An 18,567-nucleotide genomic window follows, 5' to 3' on the forward strand; every position below is an offset into this window, starting at 1 on the left:
GTTTTAATGGTTTATTTCAAAACACAAGTCACAATTATGTACAAATACAGCGCCATCACTTGGCAGCCTCTTAGGCTGAATTGTGTGATTTAAAGCGTTAGAGGTATACTTTGTATAGTGGATACTAGAGTCAGATGTGATATTACAGAGATTAGATACAATTGTTGCAAAGAAGTCTGTCTTCAAATAATGACAACATGAGTTACTACTTGCAGTTATCGATTTTCTCATGTTTCTCCAGACTATATTCAAACATTATAGATCTTCATATGAGGGTAATAACAATCATCTACATATTTCATGGGGCACTAGGCATGCTGTAGTGTTTTTCCCTACATGTATGTAACCTACAACTATTACTAGCCTTTTCACTTCAAAGCAGTATTCTCAAAAGTACTAAATATCTTATGGTGGTATGAAATCTCTGAACTGTTATTTCAACCTGTTAAAGGCATACTCAAGAGTAGAGGCTCAAGAGTAGAGGCTTGTGTTATATATAGAACACATTTTAATTGAGAGCAAATCAATCAAATTTGTAACAATGAGTTACAGATTGATAGGTGCCAACACAATTACTTTTTAGGGATACAGAACTAGTATACTTACCAGAAGAATTGCTTATGTGCTACACTCTGCCTATAAGTCACAGCTACACCAATTCATTCTTATGACGACCAAACTAACCCATGGTTCCAAACTTTTGGTGCAAGAATGGATATGGTGTTGGGGCAGAAATAATCTTTTTGGCTCAGAACAAGAGATGGAATGAAGCAAATGCAGCCACGTCTTCTGAACCACACAGCTTCAGATTTCCAAAACAGTGAAGTAGACAACTGAAATGCCCAAACTGGAGTCAGTTTTTTTTTAGTCTCAGCATTTTCTGGATCTCTAGTTTCACTGAGTGGTACGAAGCACCGTCTTTCACGTAGTTTTTACGGATGTTGTCAACTACTTGTTTCATGTTACCTGCACTGCATTTTTGAAGCAGTGCCTCCACCTTTCCCTCCTTTCCTGCTTTCAGCTGACTCTTCAACTGGGGTACAAGGTCCAGGAGAGGAGTTAAAGGTGGAGGTTGTGGTGCAGAAGGCGTGGCGACATTTGCGGCTGCTATCGCTTGTTGCTTAGCCCATCTCTTGTTCACTGTTTTCTGCATTTCTTGTTTTGACATCAGCTGGCTCGAGTCCTCCTGACCGATCTTATTCCACAGTTCCAAGTATTGTTTTTCATTCTCACTTCTGGCCTCTGTAAGTGTAAGAAACAACTCATTAGAAACAGATCCTAGTAGATAAACTTGAAGTTGTGACTGGTCACTGCTCAGGTCGGTTTAATACTGGCCCCTTGTTCCCCTCCAACAGTTTTCTCAAGCTGCCTCCTTCCATCGCACTGAACTCTACTTGTCTTATGCCGAGGCCTTTAACCTTCACTGTCTTCACAACCATCAAATACTAATAAATGTAGAGGTATTTTCTTCAGGTTGTACAATGAATTCATTCATTACACGAAGTGATATATTCTCAAATTTCATTACAAAAAAATACCCTTATTTTTCTTGTTAACTTTGAACTTGAAGTAGGTCAATGTGGTCCTGAAATAAGTTGCCAACAATGACTACCCTAAGCTGGTGTTAAGTGAAGAAATGCATTATTCTGTGGGGAAACAAGCTTGCTAATTGTAACAAATTATTCACAACCAAGTGGTTTATGACAGCCAACATTATAAAGAATTCTGTTAGTTTGTGAGGTAATTTATAAAACTTGAAGAAGCATGACACTAGATTACATGTAATGCAATCCAGCGTGGTTTCACGTGTGCACTGCCACATAGCCTGATTAAATCGCTTTTGCCGGCCGCCCAACATCCAGCCGGCCCCCGAACTATGTAGGGAGCCCCCCGGAGCTTGGGTTACATAGGCTAACTGCCACATAACGTCAGAAGAATAAAACGGTATACAGTACTCACTAGATGTGTCCATGACTTTAAAAGCTTCCCTCCATTTCCTTTTCTTGGTAAAGATATCGTAGACTTTATTAGGTGGTGGTGGGGAAGCTTCAGTCTGTGGCTGCTCAGTGTGTTCCAGGTCAGCTGCAGATGGTCCAGCTGCAGATGGTCCAGCTGCAGATGGTCCAGCTGCAGATGGTCCAGCTGCAGATGGTCCAGCTGCAGATGGGCCAGGTGCAGATGGTCCAGCTGCAGATGGGCCAGCTGCAGATGGGCCAGCTGCAGACTGGACAGGTGGAGACGCGTTGGGTGGAGATGGGCCAGGTGGAGACTGGACAGATGGAGACGGGTTGGATGGAGACTGGACAGGTGGATACTGGACAGGTGGAGACGGGTTGGGTGGAGATGGGCCAGGTGGAGACTGGACAGGTGGAGACGGGTTGGGTGGAGATGGGCCAGGTGGATACTGGACAGATGGAGACGGGTTGGATGGAGACTGGACAGGTGGATACTGGACAGGTGGAGACGGGTTGGATGGAGACTGGCCAGGTGGAGACTGGACAGGTGGAGACGGGTTGGATGGAGACTGGACAGGTGGAGACGGGCTTGGTTGAGACTGGCCAGGTTTATTCGTTGGCTTGCTTGTTTTTTTGGAAATTGAATACCACTTGGATGGTGCTTTGGGTGGGTCCTGAGTCACCATCTGTATAGTGTGATATTAGATGTATTAGTTAAATTTTAGTCATAACACATTACGATTTGTTGCCACATTTCATTACTATAATCCCAGATGAGGGTTAAAAATAGTTGAAAATAGAAGGGGAGATTGGAATCCCTATCTCCCCTAGGAGGATTCCAGATTCTCCTAGGGGAGATAGGGATTCCAATCTCTCCTAGGGGAGATAGGGATTCCAATCTCCCCTAGGAGGATTCCGGATCCCCCTGGATTCTAATCTCCCCTGTGACATATGTCATATACATGTACATGTAGTTCAGGGCTTTAGCCAGCTCGAAATTTTTTACTGTCAACCCCAGGTCAACCCAGTTCGCAAAAAAATTACCGTCAACGTGAAAAAAAAATTCCGTCAATGATTACTTAAAGAATGTTTGATGTTTTATTAGATATCCATTAGATTAGATAACAAATCTAATCTATTCTTCCTGGATGCATAAAACACAGGGTAATACAAATTAAGGCACATAACATAACACTTGCATCCATTAGACTACAACTAGCGTAAAACTACAGAGCAATAAACAATTACAACTACATTGTATAAAGCAACACGACATTATCAGATCGCTATTGGGAGGTCAAAGGTCGCATACATTGATAATATTTTCAGCTTTTTGCTTGTGCCAGTACCTTACCACCAGTGCTTTTAAGGGTTTGTATGTATCAGTCTTGTGAGTTATCATGTCGTTTATGATGTTCTTGAACAGTATTGCTGTGATTGACCTGGCGTGTGGTGGAAGGTTGTTGTGAGATTTTATACATCTGTCAACGAAATTGTTCAAACCGAAGACAGCCGGAATGGAAAGAAGTTCTTTCCATTGCGGCTGTCTTCGGTTTAGGCAGTCTTAAGCCACCTCCTGTCGCAAGGCGGGTGCTGTGGCCATGAGAATTATCTATTCGTTGTAACCTGTCGTAGATCACTTCTGGTTTTTCAGCTACCAAAATTTTATTGAACATCATTTGCGTGTTTTTGTATATATAGTCTTCCTTTCACGGATAGCAGTTTTGCATGTTCTACTCGTTCTATTGTTTGATTGCCCATGTTAAGAATCTGATGTAGATTTGTGTTTTGTTTCAGTTTGGAAAAGATGCCGTGCCGTGGTTCATTCAAATTCGCTAGATTTTTTCTATGTCTTTACCCACGATTTTTGACCGTCAATGTTGACTTTTTACCGTCCTACGGGACAAAATACCTGTCCATCAATTGACGGTAAAACGGGCGCTGGCTAAAGTCCTGATGTAGTTATAGTCTTATTTGTCGTATAGTCTTCATAAGGCCACACCAATTTAATTTGTTGGTTCTCGGATTTTTTCAGAAAAAATATGAAGCGACAGGGCGAAATAAAAAATAAAAACAGGTTTAGGCATCCTATTATTGGCTTAAATTCTACGAAATGAGACATAAAGTCAACACAAAAGGCTGGGTTAAAATTTAAACATTGAATTTTGAACTTTTAATCAAACCACTGCAATGATGGATGGGAAAACTGTAACAACTAGGAAGAAAGGACTTTCCTCAACTGTTGGGGGCAAAATATGAGCATTTTTCAGTTGATTCAGAACCAGAATCATATTTTTTTTTTGCAAATCAGAAAAAAACGAAGAGGCGAATCCGAGAACCAACAAATTAAATTGGTGTGGCCTAATAGAGTTACTGTAAAACAAGCATGCTGGGCAGAAATGGTTAACGTTTATGACAAAACATTTTCTCCTTCCTATTGTCAATGTTGGAAAACAAACTTACCTTGATATAAGGACGAGGACCACCCAATTCATGTGCCAGATCCTAAAATGATAAATTCAAAAGAGCAAGGATAAGAACAAAACTTGGACAATGATGAAGATTTTGGCAAAATGGAACAGACTTTCAAGTAAGGTAGGCCAGCTGGGTATTAGGCCAGACCAACTTGATTTTATGGATGACATCTACGCACAGTGTCTTTCGCCTGTCCTCAAAAAAAAAAAATTCACGCCCTAGCTCTAGGCCTGGGTAGTCCATGGTAGCGACATTCAGTGGTAACTCTGGAGGACTGCACCCAGGCTACCAAAGCTCCACGACTCAAGAACTCTGAGTACATAACGTTTCGTACAATGTTGATTCATAAATTCAACAAAAAGCAGAATGTGCCGGCTTATCGTACATGTCACTGTGTACTGCTGCAAATTCACAATGGCAGCTTTGTATTCCTGTGGTTTAGTAGCATTTATATTTTTGGCCGGAATTTTTTTTTAATCACCCACATGCACTTTTTTAAGACTAACATTCTTATATCAAGACTTCTTTTCTCAGTTCAAGACCAAAATTCTGTCAAGAAACCCTTTCTTTATTATTCTTACAGCAAGAACACATTTAAGTTTGGGGGTCTTCAGAGGATGTCATCCATAAAATTAAGTTGGTATATATATATATGGCCTATTAAGCAAAGTAAGTTAAAGCACATAGATACCTTATACTGGAGCTGACTTTCCTGGTCCTTTGAAATCACTTGACCATCACGATCTACAAACATGCAGTTGGAGATGTCCACGTCCTGATCCTCAGCCTCCTGTCTTACGTCACCCAGGCTTTCAGTTGTGGTGTATAGTACAACCACACCTACATATGCCGTGTCATCTACCAAAATCCCGAAGATCTCTGGCATGATGATATCTTTTCGGCACAAATTCACACTAACAACTGATTTGAAAGGGTTAGACAGGTTTTCAAAAATTCACTTTGTCTATCAGACAAAAGCAATATTCTGCTAGCCTGTACCAACTTTTTGCTTGCCCAAGATTAAGCACTTAAAAGTTTATAATGTTGCATGATTTATCAAAAAAAAGACACCAAGATTTGGCAAAAAATAATGGGGTGCTCCCACAAATCTGAGGCATGAACACATGGAGATGCACAAGGTTATCTCTAAGGTCCTTGTCAAAGGGCACATTCCAGACGGCTGTCACTATGGTAACCAGACACCATGGTGTTGCGTTTCAAGTCATTGCAAATGGATGGCTTGTCAATGTATCAATGGGTTTGCATAAAAATAAACAGGGTGGTAGTTAGGGTAGTCTCTAATTAGCATAAATGAAAATGATTCTTTTCAGTGATTGGCCAGAAAATAATGATGGGAAGGGATTCAGCCAATAAGAGCAGAGAAGTTGGTCATGTGACTATATCAGCGGGCATTTCAAGTTGATGTTTTTGCTATGTTTTTGTGTTGCTAGGGAGGCCTGGTTTATCATACTGTGCTATAAAAAAGCTGTACAGTACTTCCAGAGCTAGTCTAGATCTTGGCTTCAGGATTTTTCAACAAAAGTTCCTCTTTTTTGAGGGTTTCAAGAGATTGATATTTTGTCCTTTTTCAAGGAAAAGGTCCTCTTTTTCGAGGATTTCATCCCTGCCTTTTTCAAGGCATTTTTTGCTGGAACTTCTTGAGTGGAAGTTTTCTCGCTTTTTTGAGGATTTCATCCCTGCCTTTTTCAAGGCATTTTTTGCTGGAACTTCTTGAGTGGAAGTTTTCTCGCTTTTTTGAGGATTTCATCCCTGCCTTTTTCAAGGCATTTTTTGCTGGAACTTCTTGAGTGGAAGTTTTCTCGCTTTTTTGAGGATTTCATCCCTGCCTTTTTCAAGGCATTTTTTGCTGGAAGTTTTCGCGCTTTTATATCAGCATGAGACAAATCATTGATGGAACGTATCGACAACTCAACAAGCTTCCAACCTGGAAAAAGTTACCCTACGACGACTGGCCAGAAACAGGAACTGGCAGACGGAGTCGTCCAACAACTTGGAGCCGAGGCATTTCTGGAAAGCAGAACCGTGCAAGATGGCCAAGTTTTTGTGGCAGAAGCTCAAAACCAGTAAGTTTGAATTTACTATTACCATTTATAATTGTAATCTAATTTCTTCTTATTATTTCTTTTTGATAACAATAGCAGTAGCACAATTGCCATTTTCTCATTCTGTTCAGTTCCAGCTTTCTGATATTTGAAAAAATAATTTTGCAGTCAGCAATTTGAGTCTGAACAAAACAATAAATTTATGTGAGTCAGTTTAGCTCAGAGGTGCACTAGGCTCAGACTCTTCTGTGAAAGAAACCTATTATCTACTGTTTGTAAACTTATTGTTAAGGCATAAGAAAAAAATGTTGTGTTTCCTATATTACAGTCCTGAAAAATTTACGATTGGTAGGTAACGGGGGGTGCCCTAATTCCGACCTACCCCTAATTCCGTACTAGTTTGAAAAATCCTTGTTGCGGCATTATGCATGGCAGCACGTGCCTAAAAATATCCACAAGAATGGACAAAGATTTGTGTTGAGATCGGTTATCTCACAAATATACTGAAATATTCAGTGTGATGTTTATCTGTCAATATTATAGCTCATGTTGCGCGAGTTTTGGTCAGATAAACTATTACCAAATGTATGTGCATTTGCATGGAACAATTAGGTCGGAATTAGGACCCCTCCCGTTAGGGATCATCTTTTTTCCCCCTTTTTTAGACTCTGATCTAGTGTTGAGTGCTTCCACTACAACGTAAAAGAATTATTAAGCTTAAATGTCCTTGTAACGTTACATGTACGATCACACAAGAAGTCACAGGTCACCAGGTGACCTCTGATTTCATGCTCTTCCATGAGGGTTTAAAAATTACCTCTGGTGTGTCAGTATTAGGCAAACAAAAGGGCAAAGGCACTGTCTTGGATTTTCTGTCTCTCGGGAATTTCTCTTAGGTTGCCAACCCAGAAAAAAAACCTGTCAGTGTTTGTTTTTCAGTTTGCTGATGAACCCATTTCTTTTTCAGTTTGTTGCAGTCTATGGGGACTCACAGCTTCGGCCTGTGGTTGAAGGCTGTGTGTCCCCTGGACCAAAGGGCCGGCTGGCCTTTGGGTACAACTGTACCCCAGGGGGTTCACTACGCCACATTCGCCAGGAAATGAAGGACAACCCACCACCACGTGAACCAGCCATGGTTGTCCTTGTGGCTGGAACAAACAACCTGAGTGCAGTAACCACCAGCCTTGAGGTAGACATGGAGGAGTTTCATCATGTACTCCTCTCTGCTAAGGAACAGTTCCCTATGAGCAAGGTAACGCTGAGCTATGAAACTGCAGAACATCTTGACATATATTTGATTTTATTCTAGTCGCAGGTTCAGGTACAACAGTTACACAACTGCTTAAACTCCATTGATAATGTAGAAAGGGCTTTCACATTGGTATTTGAAATAATATAAATATTGCATAATGTCAAGGTAATCTTTTCACTTCTAGTGTTCAAACAAACTGTCATTTTCTAATTTTTTTCTATCTTAAATACGTCTAGCTTGCAGCAGTTGGCATTCTGCCTCGACTGGACAGGGAAACCTCCATGTACAACAGCTACTTCAAAACCATCTGTGATAGGGAGGGAGTCAACTTCCTTGACTACACGGAGGATTTTCCTACCAACCAACGCAAGCTTTGGAGCCGTCATGACAGCCTGCATCTTAGCGAAGATGCAGGTATCCCACGGCTCCTACAGCTCCTGGAGGACAGCTGTGTCCAGCTTCTAGAAGCTGGGAAACAGCTGACTCCGGAACAATGGGCCGCCTTGGAGTGGGACAAAGGGGGACTGGCATATGTCCCCCAGTTAAGTACAAGGCACGCAGGACTGTACAAGGTAATTACGCAGTCAGTTTCCTCCATCTTATTCTTTAAGTAAATGTATGACATGACAGCAAACATTTTTATCAGAAGCCTGTGTGTGCATTTCACATTATAACTCACTAGTAAAATAGATTATAAAAGGCATGAAGTTAAAACGTTTTATCTCTGATGCTTGACAATGCTTAACTTTTGCAATCTACATGATTCTATCAAATATGTATATTCTTAAAGAGTATACTCTTCCCACAGGCACAAATCTGGACAAAAGAAGAGGGGGGTACAGCAAATCCTGCTACCGGTAACTGCAAGCGGCACAAGAAGAGAGTGTCCAAGAAATGCAAAGCAAAAAGAAAGGTATTAAGTTATGCCACAGACGTATGGTATAAGAACTGGTTGACTTTCCTTGTGAAAAGTTTGACATAGATTTTATCTTGTGAATAACATGCCGTGATGATAAGTACTGACTTTGTTATTGTACTTAATGTTACCTGGCCATGCATAAATTTAGTTTTGACTGCAGCAGTACATCATGGCATCTTGGATAAAATATAGAAAATGGTTGAAATCTTCCATTCCAGTTGTACCAGCCCTCATGGGATGCCTTCAACTTCAAGGACTGGAGGGAGCCACAGACACCTGCTAACCCACCATCCCAGAGCCCTGTGTGTGACCCACCATCCCAGAGCCCTGTGTGTGACCCACCATCCCAGAGCCCTGTGTGTGACCCACCATCCCAGAGCCCTGTGTGTGATCCACCATCCCAGAGCCCTGTGTGTGACCCACCATCCCAGAGCCCTGTGTGTGACCCACCATCCCAGAGCCCTGTGTGTGACCCACCATCCCATAGCCCTGTGTGTGACCCACCATCCCAGAGCCCTGTGTGTGACCCACCATCCCTGAGCCCTTCTTCTAACATTTTAAACCCACCATCCCATAGCCCTGCATGTAACAACATACCACCCCAGACCCCTCTGTCTGACAACCCAACCGTAGGGAGTTATATGGTAAGTCCATCTAATTATAATAGCTGTAACCCTTCTACTTCCATTGGCTTTGAATCTGACTCAAAACTGAAGCAGTTATTTGTTTATATAGATAAAAACTATTGTTTTGAATTTGGTCCCAAGACAACATGTAATGATTTGTATGAAAAAGTGGAGAAGCATTTTGTTGCCTTTGACTTTTCAGACATACTCCTTCTATATGGTGGTAAGGTCTTAGATAGAAACAGTGTCCCAATACAAGAATATGGCATTCAATCCGGTACCACAATAAACACAATCGTCCCACTTAAAGGTGGTTCAAAACGTCCACACCCTTATACAAATTCAAGTAGGTCATCAAACCCTGGAAAAACACAATATAGTTGTGGAATAGACACATTCTTAGACATAGCTCACTTTGGTATTTGCAATAACATCATATTAGAAGAAAGTAAACTTAGTGCTTTTTTCAAATTAGTTCTTAAATCATTTCGTGATAGACAGGGTGCAGATATAGCAAGTCATTCCAGGAATAGGCCATGGGAGTATGCAGTTCAAAATGTTAATTCATTTGCACCAAAGGGAACAGAACGGGCAGCGCTTGGAGATTTATGGCCACACATGTGCAAAACAGCCTATGAAAAGTCTCTTTTGGAATGTAACATAACATTACAACTTGAAAAATGTCAAACTTGTTTTGCTCCATCAGGAAAGGTAATGAAGAAATACAGTACATCATTTCCTATCTACTTAGTTCAAACAATTATGCAAGAAGAAGTCCAGTCCATAGACAACATGATTGCAGACAGCATATTGAAACCTGAATCAAAATGCTCTTCCTGCCAAAGAAAAACAAATCACATCTATAATATAACTGACTTGCAGATGGCAGAGTTCTTATTACTATATGATGGTAGATTCCAGTTTAATGATGGTAGTATTCATGTCAAAGAAAGAATCGATGTGCTGGGCACAGAGTATACTTTAGTTGGTCTTATAAAAACTACCCCAGGTCATTTTGCAGCTATGGTCAAATTTAATGGCATGTTTTATGATTACAATGACCTTAACAGCACAAACAAATCTGCTCTTACTGTATCTGGTCTAATTGGAAAAAAAGATAGTGACTCCTTTTTAGCAAACAAAACAGATTACCTGGAGGCATATGCCTACGTAAAATCACCAAAAACTACACTTTCACCAGATTTGATCAGTTTTTACATTGATGTCTACCAGGACAACAACTACAAGCGTACTGTAACAGGGTTTAGAACCAGTAGGGAGTATGTTTTGTCAGACTTAAAACCAGTGATCATGGAAAACAGAGATTTTTCACGTACATGTGCAAGATTTAGTTTTGCTCAATGTGATAAGGAAGGTGAGTTACAGCCAGTAACAGGAAACGCAGAAGTAAGCAGACAACTTAAAGACATTATTCAGCCTTGTGACTCAGGATATAAAGTGACAGTACTTTTGACAAAAAGAACAAGCAGGTCAGTTCGTAATGATGAAACTGCTCCCAAGCAGATTTGTCCCAAACGTAACATAGATGTAAGTGATGCAGTCGGGATCAAAAACAACAGAAGAGATTGCAATATTGTGACAGCTCATCCAAAAAGTACTGATAATATATTACTAGTATCTGAACAAGGTAGCATAGAAATGACCGAGGCTACCCAACATGTAGACCCCCCAAATAGACTAGCTTCAATGGGAGAAGGTTCAGGCACTGAAGTTAACAGTGAATTTCAGTCGACGGAGACAAATTTTATTTGCATAAATGTAACATTTGTTGATTCAGATTTAACAATACCTGTCACCTTGCCAAAGGGGAGTAAACTTAGTGATGTTAGGGTTTCGTTAGGCAATCCCAGCACAGGAAATTTTCAGCACCATGCATTTAAAACAAATTACAAGAAGAAACAGGAAAGCTGTCTTGAGGCTATAGAATGTTGCTACGACATTGCAGAGGTAAATGAAAAAGGAATAGACTTTTCAGGTTGTACAGAAAGACGTTTCAGTCGCCCCTCACTTTTCAAATGGTCCTTAACAGATATTGATTCTGAAAAGAACATTCTACTTAAAAAGAAGATGAAAATATGGAATCAGCAAGTCAACATAGTAACAGAAAATAGATTCATGATGAATGATGATTATGATAAGACAACTCTTACTGGTGTTGTACACCTTAGAGCTTCCTTGATTTTGACAAGACTGATAACTGTTGCTGCAAAAAAACTTAACCTTCATAGGGAGAGTCTCAGGTTTGAAGAGGTTAAAATAAAAGTAGTGGACAGAATTATGAAGAAAGTGTGGCATCACTGGCATTTAATGATAAAGGCATACAGGGTGTGTTTTGTATTAGCTAAGGAACTTGATGAAAAGGTAGGTAGCATAGACAGCAGTAGTAAAGCAGAAAATGATTTAGAAGAAACTGAAAATCTACAAAGAAGGGTAGCTGAAGAATTTGCGACACTAGTTCAAAAACAAATACATTCGATTACAACTATTGATGAAGCTTTTCGTAATATGGAGATTTTTAAGCAACCAGAGCCTGATGATACAAGGGACTGGGTTTTTGAAACAGAAAACAATATTCCAACGATAGTAAGAAGTGTATCAGAAGAGCTACCATCTGGCAAACATTTGAAAGGGAGAAGAAACAACAATGTAGTTAATGAACAAAATAAAGATACTTCTGATGAAACCATGGATGCAACACTTTGTGAGGAATGTTTCTATATAAAGGATAACAGAGATCGAACGATATCAGATATGATTAAAAATGAATCAAACGACTGCGAAAATATTTCAAAAGGTTGTCAGCAATCTCTGAGTCACAGTATTATTCCATTTTATAACATGCCAAAAACATGGTATACCGACTTAGGTAAAAAAGTATTAAGAAATAAAGCCAGAAAACAACACAAGCTTAACACCCAAGTTGATGTGTATTCCTATGAAGACAGTGTCACTAATGAGGCTAACTCCCTTGTAATTAAAGTAAGTAATATTGTGTCAGGCTCTTTAGAAAGTAATGTGCAGGAGTTGGAAAAGAAACTAAAAGATTGTAATTACAGTAATAACAGAGATAAGGCTGTTATAGAAGCAGCAATTGAAGTGGGCAAGTATATTCTTTTTAAATGTCCAATGCTAGATATGAAAAAGTGCAGACAAATATATGCAGCTAATAAGGACACTGGCACTGACACAAACATTTTAAATTCTGATGACTTAGATGACACAGTTATTAATAGTAACAACAAAAAGTTCACACAGACTGGTTCACTTTATCTTATTCTTTCTAAACGGCTTAATGTTATGCTTATGTACTATCGTGGGAAGGGATGCTTGATTGAAAATGGAAAGTATGAAGCAGAAGAAATTTTAAACATGTGGAACTATTATCAACCTGATGTACAAGTCACAGTAAACCAGCACATTCTCAGTAAACTCAAGGATACACTGCCAAATGCACTAAAAAGTATGAGCACAAAGCATGATAGGGACATTGCAAAGGGCATGCTGTGTGTTTCTACTAGTAAGAACTTTGTAGGCACAAAACTGTTAGGACTACAAAACCAAAAGGGACTTAGAACTGCAGAAAAACGTTTTTACAAAGTAAGTGCTAGCTACAGTGAAATGGAGAATACATGCCGCAGAGTAAGAAATGATATGACCAATATCCAACAGCATCAACTTTTTCTCAGAGAAAGAGAAAGAAAAAATTATGAAATGTTTATAAAAACAACAATTGCACCTGGTAGAGGAAGGCCCTTAAAGATAGATTCATTTGCAGAACTACCTTTGGTTATAGAGAGAGCTTTTGGCCAATTTAGTGAAACTGGGACAGGTGGGGAGGGACTTGAAGCACATCCCCGTTTAAGTAACACAACATTGTATAGGTCTCCTGATAACACCACAACCATGGTTCAGTGTAGGGAATTAGTCCTTGCTTGTGCTCCACCAAATTTTACAATTTCCCTTTCAAGTTGCTATAACTATACTCAAAACTACAGAGTAAACAGCCACAGAGCAAAAGACCACCATCACGGTAAAGGAATAAATGCCTGTGTTTCCCTCCATGCTCCACCTAGAGTAGGCGTTCCACAATTTGTGGTCAATCTTCACTGGGCCACAGCAAGTGCTAATTTTCATGCTGACTTAGCTGCAGAATACCCATCAAATCATATGGTAGATTCCAAAGATGCTAAAAAAATTATAGTTGCAAATATAGCCACCACTAAATCAGCAAAAACATGGAGATCAGATGTAATTCTTCCAGACCATGATTGGGACCAAAGTCGAACATATGCTGTAACTCCAATGACACATCTGTTTGTAGAGACAAAGTTAGTAAGAAAAACAAGAATGGAACATTGCCTAAATAATATAGATATGCCCATAGCAAATGAGACTGTTTTACACATTTCCAGAACAGGTTCAGCAGTTACATTAATTAATTTGTCAGCAACAGAGCCCAGTACAACATTTAGAGCATACAATGAACTGCTTCTATTAATGAGCATTCCTGCTTTGGATAGCTTTTTTAGGAACCCCAAAACCGGTTTACTCAAATCCATGTTTACATTTCTTGTTGATAATGGGCCAGCAGAAGCGCCAGCAAGTGAGCTGTGTCAGATGTGGGACATTAGGCTAGTTAAGTTCCTAAACTTAGACAAATTAGTACACAAATCATTTCCAGAATATCATAGCAAAAGAAATTATGTAGAAAGAGTACATGCCATAGAAAATACAGCCATTCAATCAAAACATTTCGTTTGCCCCACAAATGAAGAAGTCTATTCAACAAAGTATTTCAAAAACATGGAGGCCATGGCCAAGGAAGTAATGGAAACATTAAGGTCTGCCAAATTTAATGGCACTCCATTGCAGAGTTTCAGAGGCATAAAAGATAGTGATTATGTTTTTACTGATGAGACCGAATTGAAACATTTTCTTTCATTCAATGAATTTAGGAAACAATGTAGTGAAATGGAGTATAGTCCAGTTAAAAATAACATATTTGACTGTCTTGTACATACATGGGGAGCCAAGGAAAACTATGTAGAAACTTACAGGGAAGACTATAGTGTTCTTTGCAATGAGTCAGGCCCAGACAGAACTTCCTGGCTTAACAAATACACAACAGCTATCTATAGACCAGATAATAACTGGATTTGTAAAGATAACCAAGATAGATTTGAAAGAGAACCTCTACCTGATTATGTTCGGTGGCTCCTGACTGACGGTGAACTACACTATATGTCTTATGAGAAAAGGAATAAGTTACCACACGGTGAGTGGGATGATCTGTCAGGTCTGTTCTTACCTAGTAGGATATTAGACATCATGTTCAAAGCATTTCCTGAGCCAACAGATGGGATAATTGACCAGTTCGCTTTTTTGGCATTTGTCTCTGTAGAAGATTTTAAAACTTATTACAAAATACAAGATGATCAATTGAGAAGGGTGTATGCACAGGACAGGCTTAGAGGAAAATGGTTCAATCATGAATTCTACAAATACACTGTGAAAGATCTTGTGAAAAAATGTTCAGAGGCAAAAATTCCAGTCAAATGTAAGAGTAAAGCCGAATTGGTACAGAGTTTAGCAGAATACATGGGTCTGGACAAAGACTGGAATCCAGCAGTACCCTCTTATGATTTTCTTCGAAATGTGCCAGATAAAGCTAGAACCCTTTCAAAAATGCCATTATGTTACCTAAGGGATGTACTACAATCTAATGCATGCAACTATGGTGGATCTAGAGACGAACTAATCACTCGCATTATTTTATTGAAACGGGGACAACGGCACCTTATTTCAAACATGGAAATTGTTAGTTTGAAAAAGTTGATTAAGGTAGCAAAGAATCTAATTCTGGCACAGCTTGATCTGTATATCCAAGACGGGAAGTTTACGTCAACTCAGAGAGCGCATATCACTGACACTGTTTGCAGATTGTCTGAAAAAGGCCCTCGTAAGAGTGCAGCTGCATGTCAGTTGTATACAAAGACTATAATAAAAGCAGACTGCTTGACAGAAGAAGACCCACTAGATAGACTACCAAATCTGTTTGATAATTTAGAAAACTATATAGACCATATGAGACCTAAACAGGAAAGTACAGTGAAAAGTATGTTATTGTGTGGTACTAAGTTGTCTTCAGATATTCACAGTGAAGAAAATGATACTGTAAGTTGTGTAACAGACAATGGACATATACCATACGAAATGTATTTCCAGATTGGTACCAGGGTAAAGGTAAAATGGTCTAAAGAAGAAGTGGGGTTAAGTGGGTGGTTACCAGGGTGGTATATTGCTGAAATTCAAAATGCTTGGGAGGATTTGGATGTTATTGAAGTAGTTTATGATGAGGAGCCAGGTTGTTTGTATAAGATTGAAGTAGGTGTCTGGCTGGCACAAGGGAAACTAGAGCTACATAAGCCAGTATTTGATGAAGATAATTAACATTTGATGCATATATGGACTTTCTGGTTTAAACAGTGGGTCTCTAATGTTTGCATAATTAATGTTTGTGTCTGGTTTAAACTGTGGGTCTCTAATGTTTGCATAATTAATGTTTGTGTCTGGTTTAAACTGTGGGTCTCTAATGTTTGCATAATTAATGTTGCACTTTCTGGTTTAAACAGTGGGTCTCTAATGTTTGCATAATTAATGTTTATGTCTGGTTTAAACTGTGGGTCTCTAATGTTTGCATAATTTATGTTTGTGTCTGGTTTAAACTGTGGGTCTCTAATGTTTGCATAATTAATGTTGCACTTTCTGGTTTAAACAGTGGCTCTCTAAAGTTTGCATAATTAGAACAGTGTCCCTCTCTAATGTTTGCATAATTAATGTTGGACTTTGTTTGGTATAAACAGTGGCTCTCTAATATTTGCATAATTAGAACAGTGTCCCTCTCTAATGTTTGCATAATTAATGTTGGACTTTGTTTGGTATAAACTGTGGCTCTCTAATATTTGCATAATTAGAACAGTGTCCCTTTCTAATGTTTGCATAATTAATGTTGGAGTTTGGTATAAACTGTGGCTCTCTAATGTTTGCATAATTAGAACAGTGTCCCTTTCTAATGTTTGCATAATTAGAACAGTGTCCCTCTCTAATGTTTGCATAATTTAAGAGCAGTGCCCCTCTCGAGCTTGTTTGCATAAAGTACTGTTTGTTTGTTTGACTGCATATGGTTTTCAACTTTGCATAATTAATGTTTGACTGTGTTTGACTTGATTTAAACTATGTTACGAACAGTGCCCCCTCCTCCATTTCCAGGCTCCATGTTTGCTCTCTAATGTTTGCATAATTAATGGTTGATTGTGTCTGGTTTAAACAATGCCTCTCGAACAGTGCCCTTCTCAACCCTGTTTGCATAATTAATTTTTGACTTTGTATGGTTTTCAACGTTTGTTAAGAACAGACCTACCCCTCTATAATGTTTGCATAAGTAATGTTTGTTTTTGGTTTAAACACAGTATCTAAAACTTCATATTAGAATATGATGATGATATTAGAATATGGTGATTAAAATATTTTAGCGAATAAAACTGGCCATTTTGTGTTCACCATGTTAATTCATGTGTAACACTCAACATGTTTTTTCAACTCTATTCACAGCATAGTATGGTGTCCAGAAGAATGTGTATACCAGTGTACTGTCATGTAGTTGTACAACACACTTATGTATGTGTACACTGTAAAAATGAAAGGAAAATTGAGTGAAACATGTTAGCATGCACGAACCTAAATTGTCTAGCGTTACTGATTAACTACACGCACTGGGTACCAAGAAGAATTCTATCCCTAACCATATCTTAACCTACACAGTATCCAAGCTCACGGACAATGTTAGAATGGATGGTCAGATATACACAGTGTGTAATACATGTAATATGCATATATAATTATTATATTACTACAGTAACTGCAGACAACAGCAACAGTAAGTTATTATAGTAGTAGTACCTGTTATCCAGTCTTTAGATGTAAAGACCAATATACCCGGTATAATGATTTTTGATTCCTATCAAGTTATTAATAAACTCCTTTAAAGTATAAGAAAGACTGTGTCTGTCATCATTCACATACTATTATGATAATAAGAACCTACATGTAAGTTCACTAATATCACATTAGCCTTCCTGATAGTGACCTTGGTTCTAGTATGCTCAGATCCATGGTATCAAGAAGAAGCAGAAATTCTATTTTCTAGCGCTGAGGGGGAGGGAGCGCATCGCTAGGATTGGGACATCATACTCAGCGGTCCCCACACTCGGAACGCTGATTTTTTAAACCCTTAAATTGCTGGAGTTTCTGAGCAGTACGTGATCTCCGTGTTGGGGAGTTTCCAGACCCCTTTATAATAATTTTATTGACAGTATTAGCTTTTGGTTCCTTTCCTCCACAATACCCCCACTACTGATGTGTACATCAACAATAGAAAGCTAAGAGTCTCTACTTTCTAGAAATATCATGCAGGTTTCACTAAGTGTCAGTAGTATAATGTACAAGGGCAATACTTCAATAAAACATCATTTTATTACAGTATCCTAAATCATGTATGAAATGCCAATAGGCTACAAAGTTCCTGACAAGTCCTGATAACATCAGGATTACATACATGAGAAAAGATTGTATCCAGGTATGACTACAGGTGAGTTAATGACTACAGACTATCGTGAACTGACTACATGTACTAGTATTCAGCTGAAAGGTAAGCCTAAGGGTAAATTTTGGTACAAGCACTTCGTGCATGTAGCTTAGGATACCCTGAACAAGGAGGTTTAATCTCCAGTAAACCTTCTAATGACTTGAAAATAATTAAACCTACCGGATTTCATACCAACAGGATTTAGATGAGATAATTCTGAAGGTTCAAAAATCTTAATTCACTAGTTATTGAGTATTGAATTGAGAGCATAATACAGATGCCCCAAGTCTGAAAATTGCAGATTGACTGAACTCAGTGCCGCCTATGTCTTATTTTCATTCTTAACCTTAACTTACTGCCATGATGACCAAGAGGCTGGCACTCCAGGTGCAATCAGCTGTCAAGATGAAATTTCATCGCGCTGGCGTTGCGAAAATCAAGTCGGCAAGACGGCATCTAAAGACCGTGGAGTGAATTACGCTTGGAAATGAAATGGCGCATTCAAAATGCATTTGATTCAGAACGTTCCAGATCTGTATGCCCCCCCCATCCGTTCCAGATCTGATCTGTATGCCCCCCATCCTCCCAGATCTGTATATACTACCCCCCACC

At 39.1% G+C, this 18,567-nt stretch overlaps 2 protein-coding genes across 4 annotated transcripts in view; both read left to right on the top strand.

Moving 5' to 3' along the window:
* The window catches only part of LOC109484160 (nucleolin-like), a 39,772-nt gene that overhangs the window by 2,786 nt on the left and 18,419 nt on the right, over positions 1-18,567 (top strand). The window lies entirely within an intron of this gene.
* On the top strand, positions 7,814-18,524 carry LOC109484157 (pollen-specific leucine-rich repeat extensin-like protein 2). Its single transcript, XM_019787385.1, has 4 exons — positions 7,814-8,317; positions 8,554-8,658; positions 8,883-9,308; positions 16,923-18,524. The coding sequence occupies exons 1-4, from the start codon at positions 8,027-8,029 to the stop codon at positions 17,025-17,027; spliced, it is 927 nt and encodes a 308-aa protein (XP_019642944.1). The 5' UTR covers positions 7,814-8,026; the 3' UTR covers positions 17,028-18,524.

The sequence above is a fragment of the Branchiostoma belcheri genome, unplaced genomic scaffold (genome assembly GCF_001625305.1).
Source record: "Branchiostoma belcheri isolate BF01 breed outbred unplaced genomic scaffold, Haploidv18h27 scaffold69, whole genome shotgun sequence".
Classification (NCBI taxonomy): domain Eukaryota; kingdom Metazoa; phylum Chordata; class Leptocardii; order Amphioxiformes; family Branchiostomatidae; genus Branchiostoma; species Branchiostoma belcheri.

What these genes read in the sequence shown, in the direction of transcription:
- LOC109484157 (XM_019787385.1), top strand. Translation starts at nt 8,027, where the DNA reads ATGTACAACAGCTACTTCAAAACCATCTGTGATAGGGAGGGAGTCAAC. An exon ending in AATGCAAAGCAAAAAGAAAG is followed by an intron (nt 8,659 to 8,882) that starts GTATTAAGTTAT and finishes CTTCCATTCCAG; the next exon opens with TTGTACCAGCCCTCATGGGA. An exon ending in CAACCGTAGGGAGTTATATG is followed by an intron (nt 9,309 to 16,922) that starts GTAAGTCCATCT and finishes CTCTATTCACAG; the next exon opens with CATAGTATGGTGTCCAGAAG.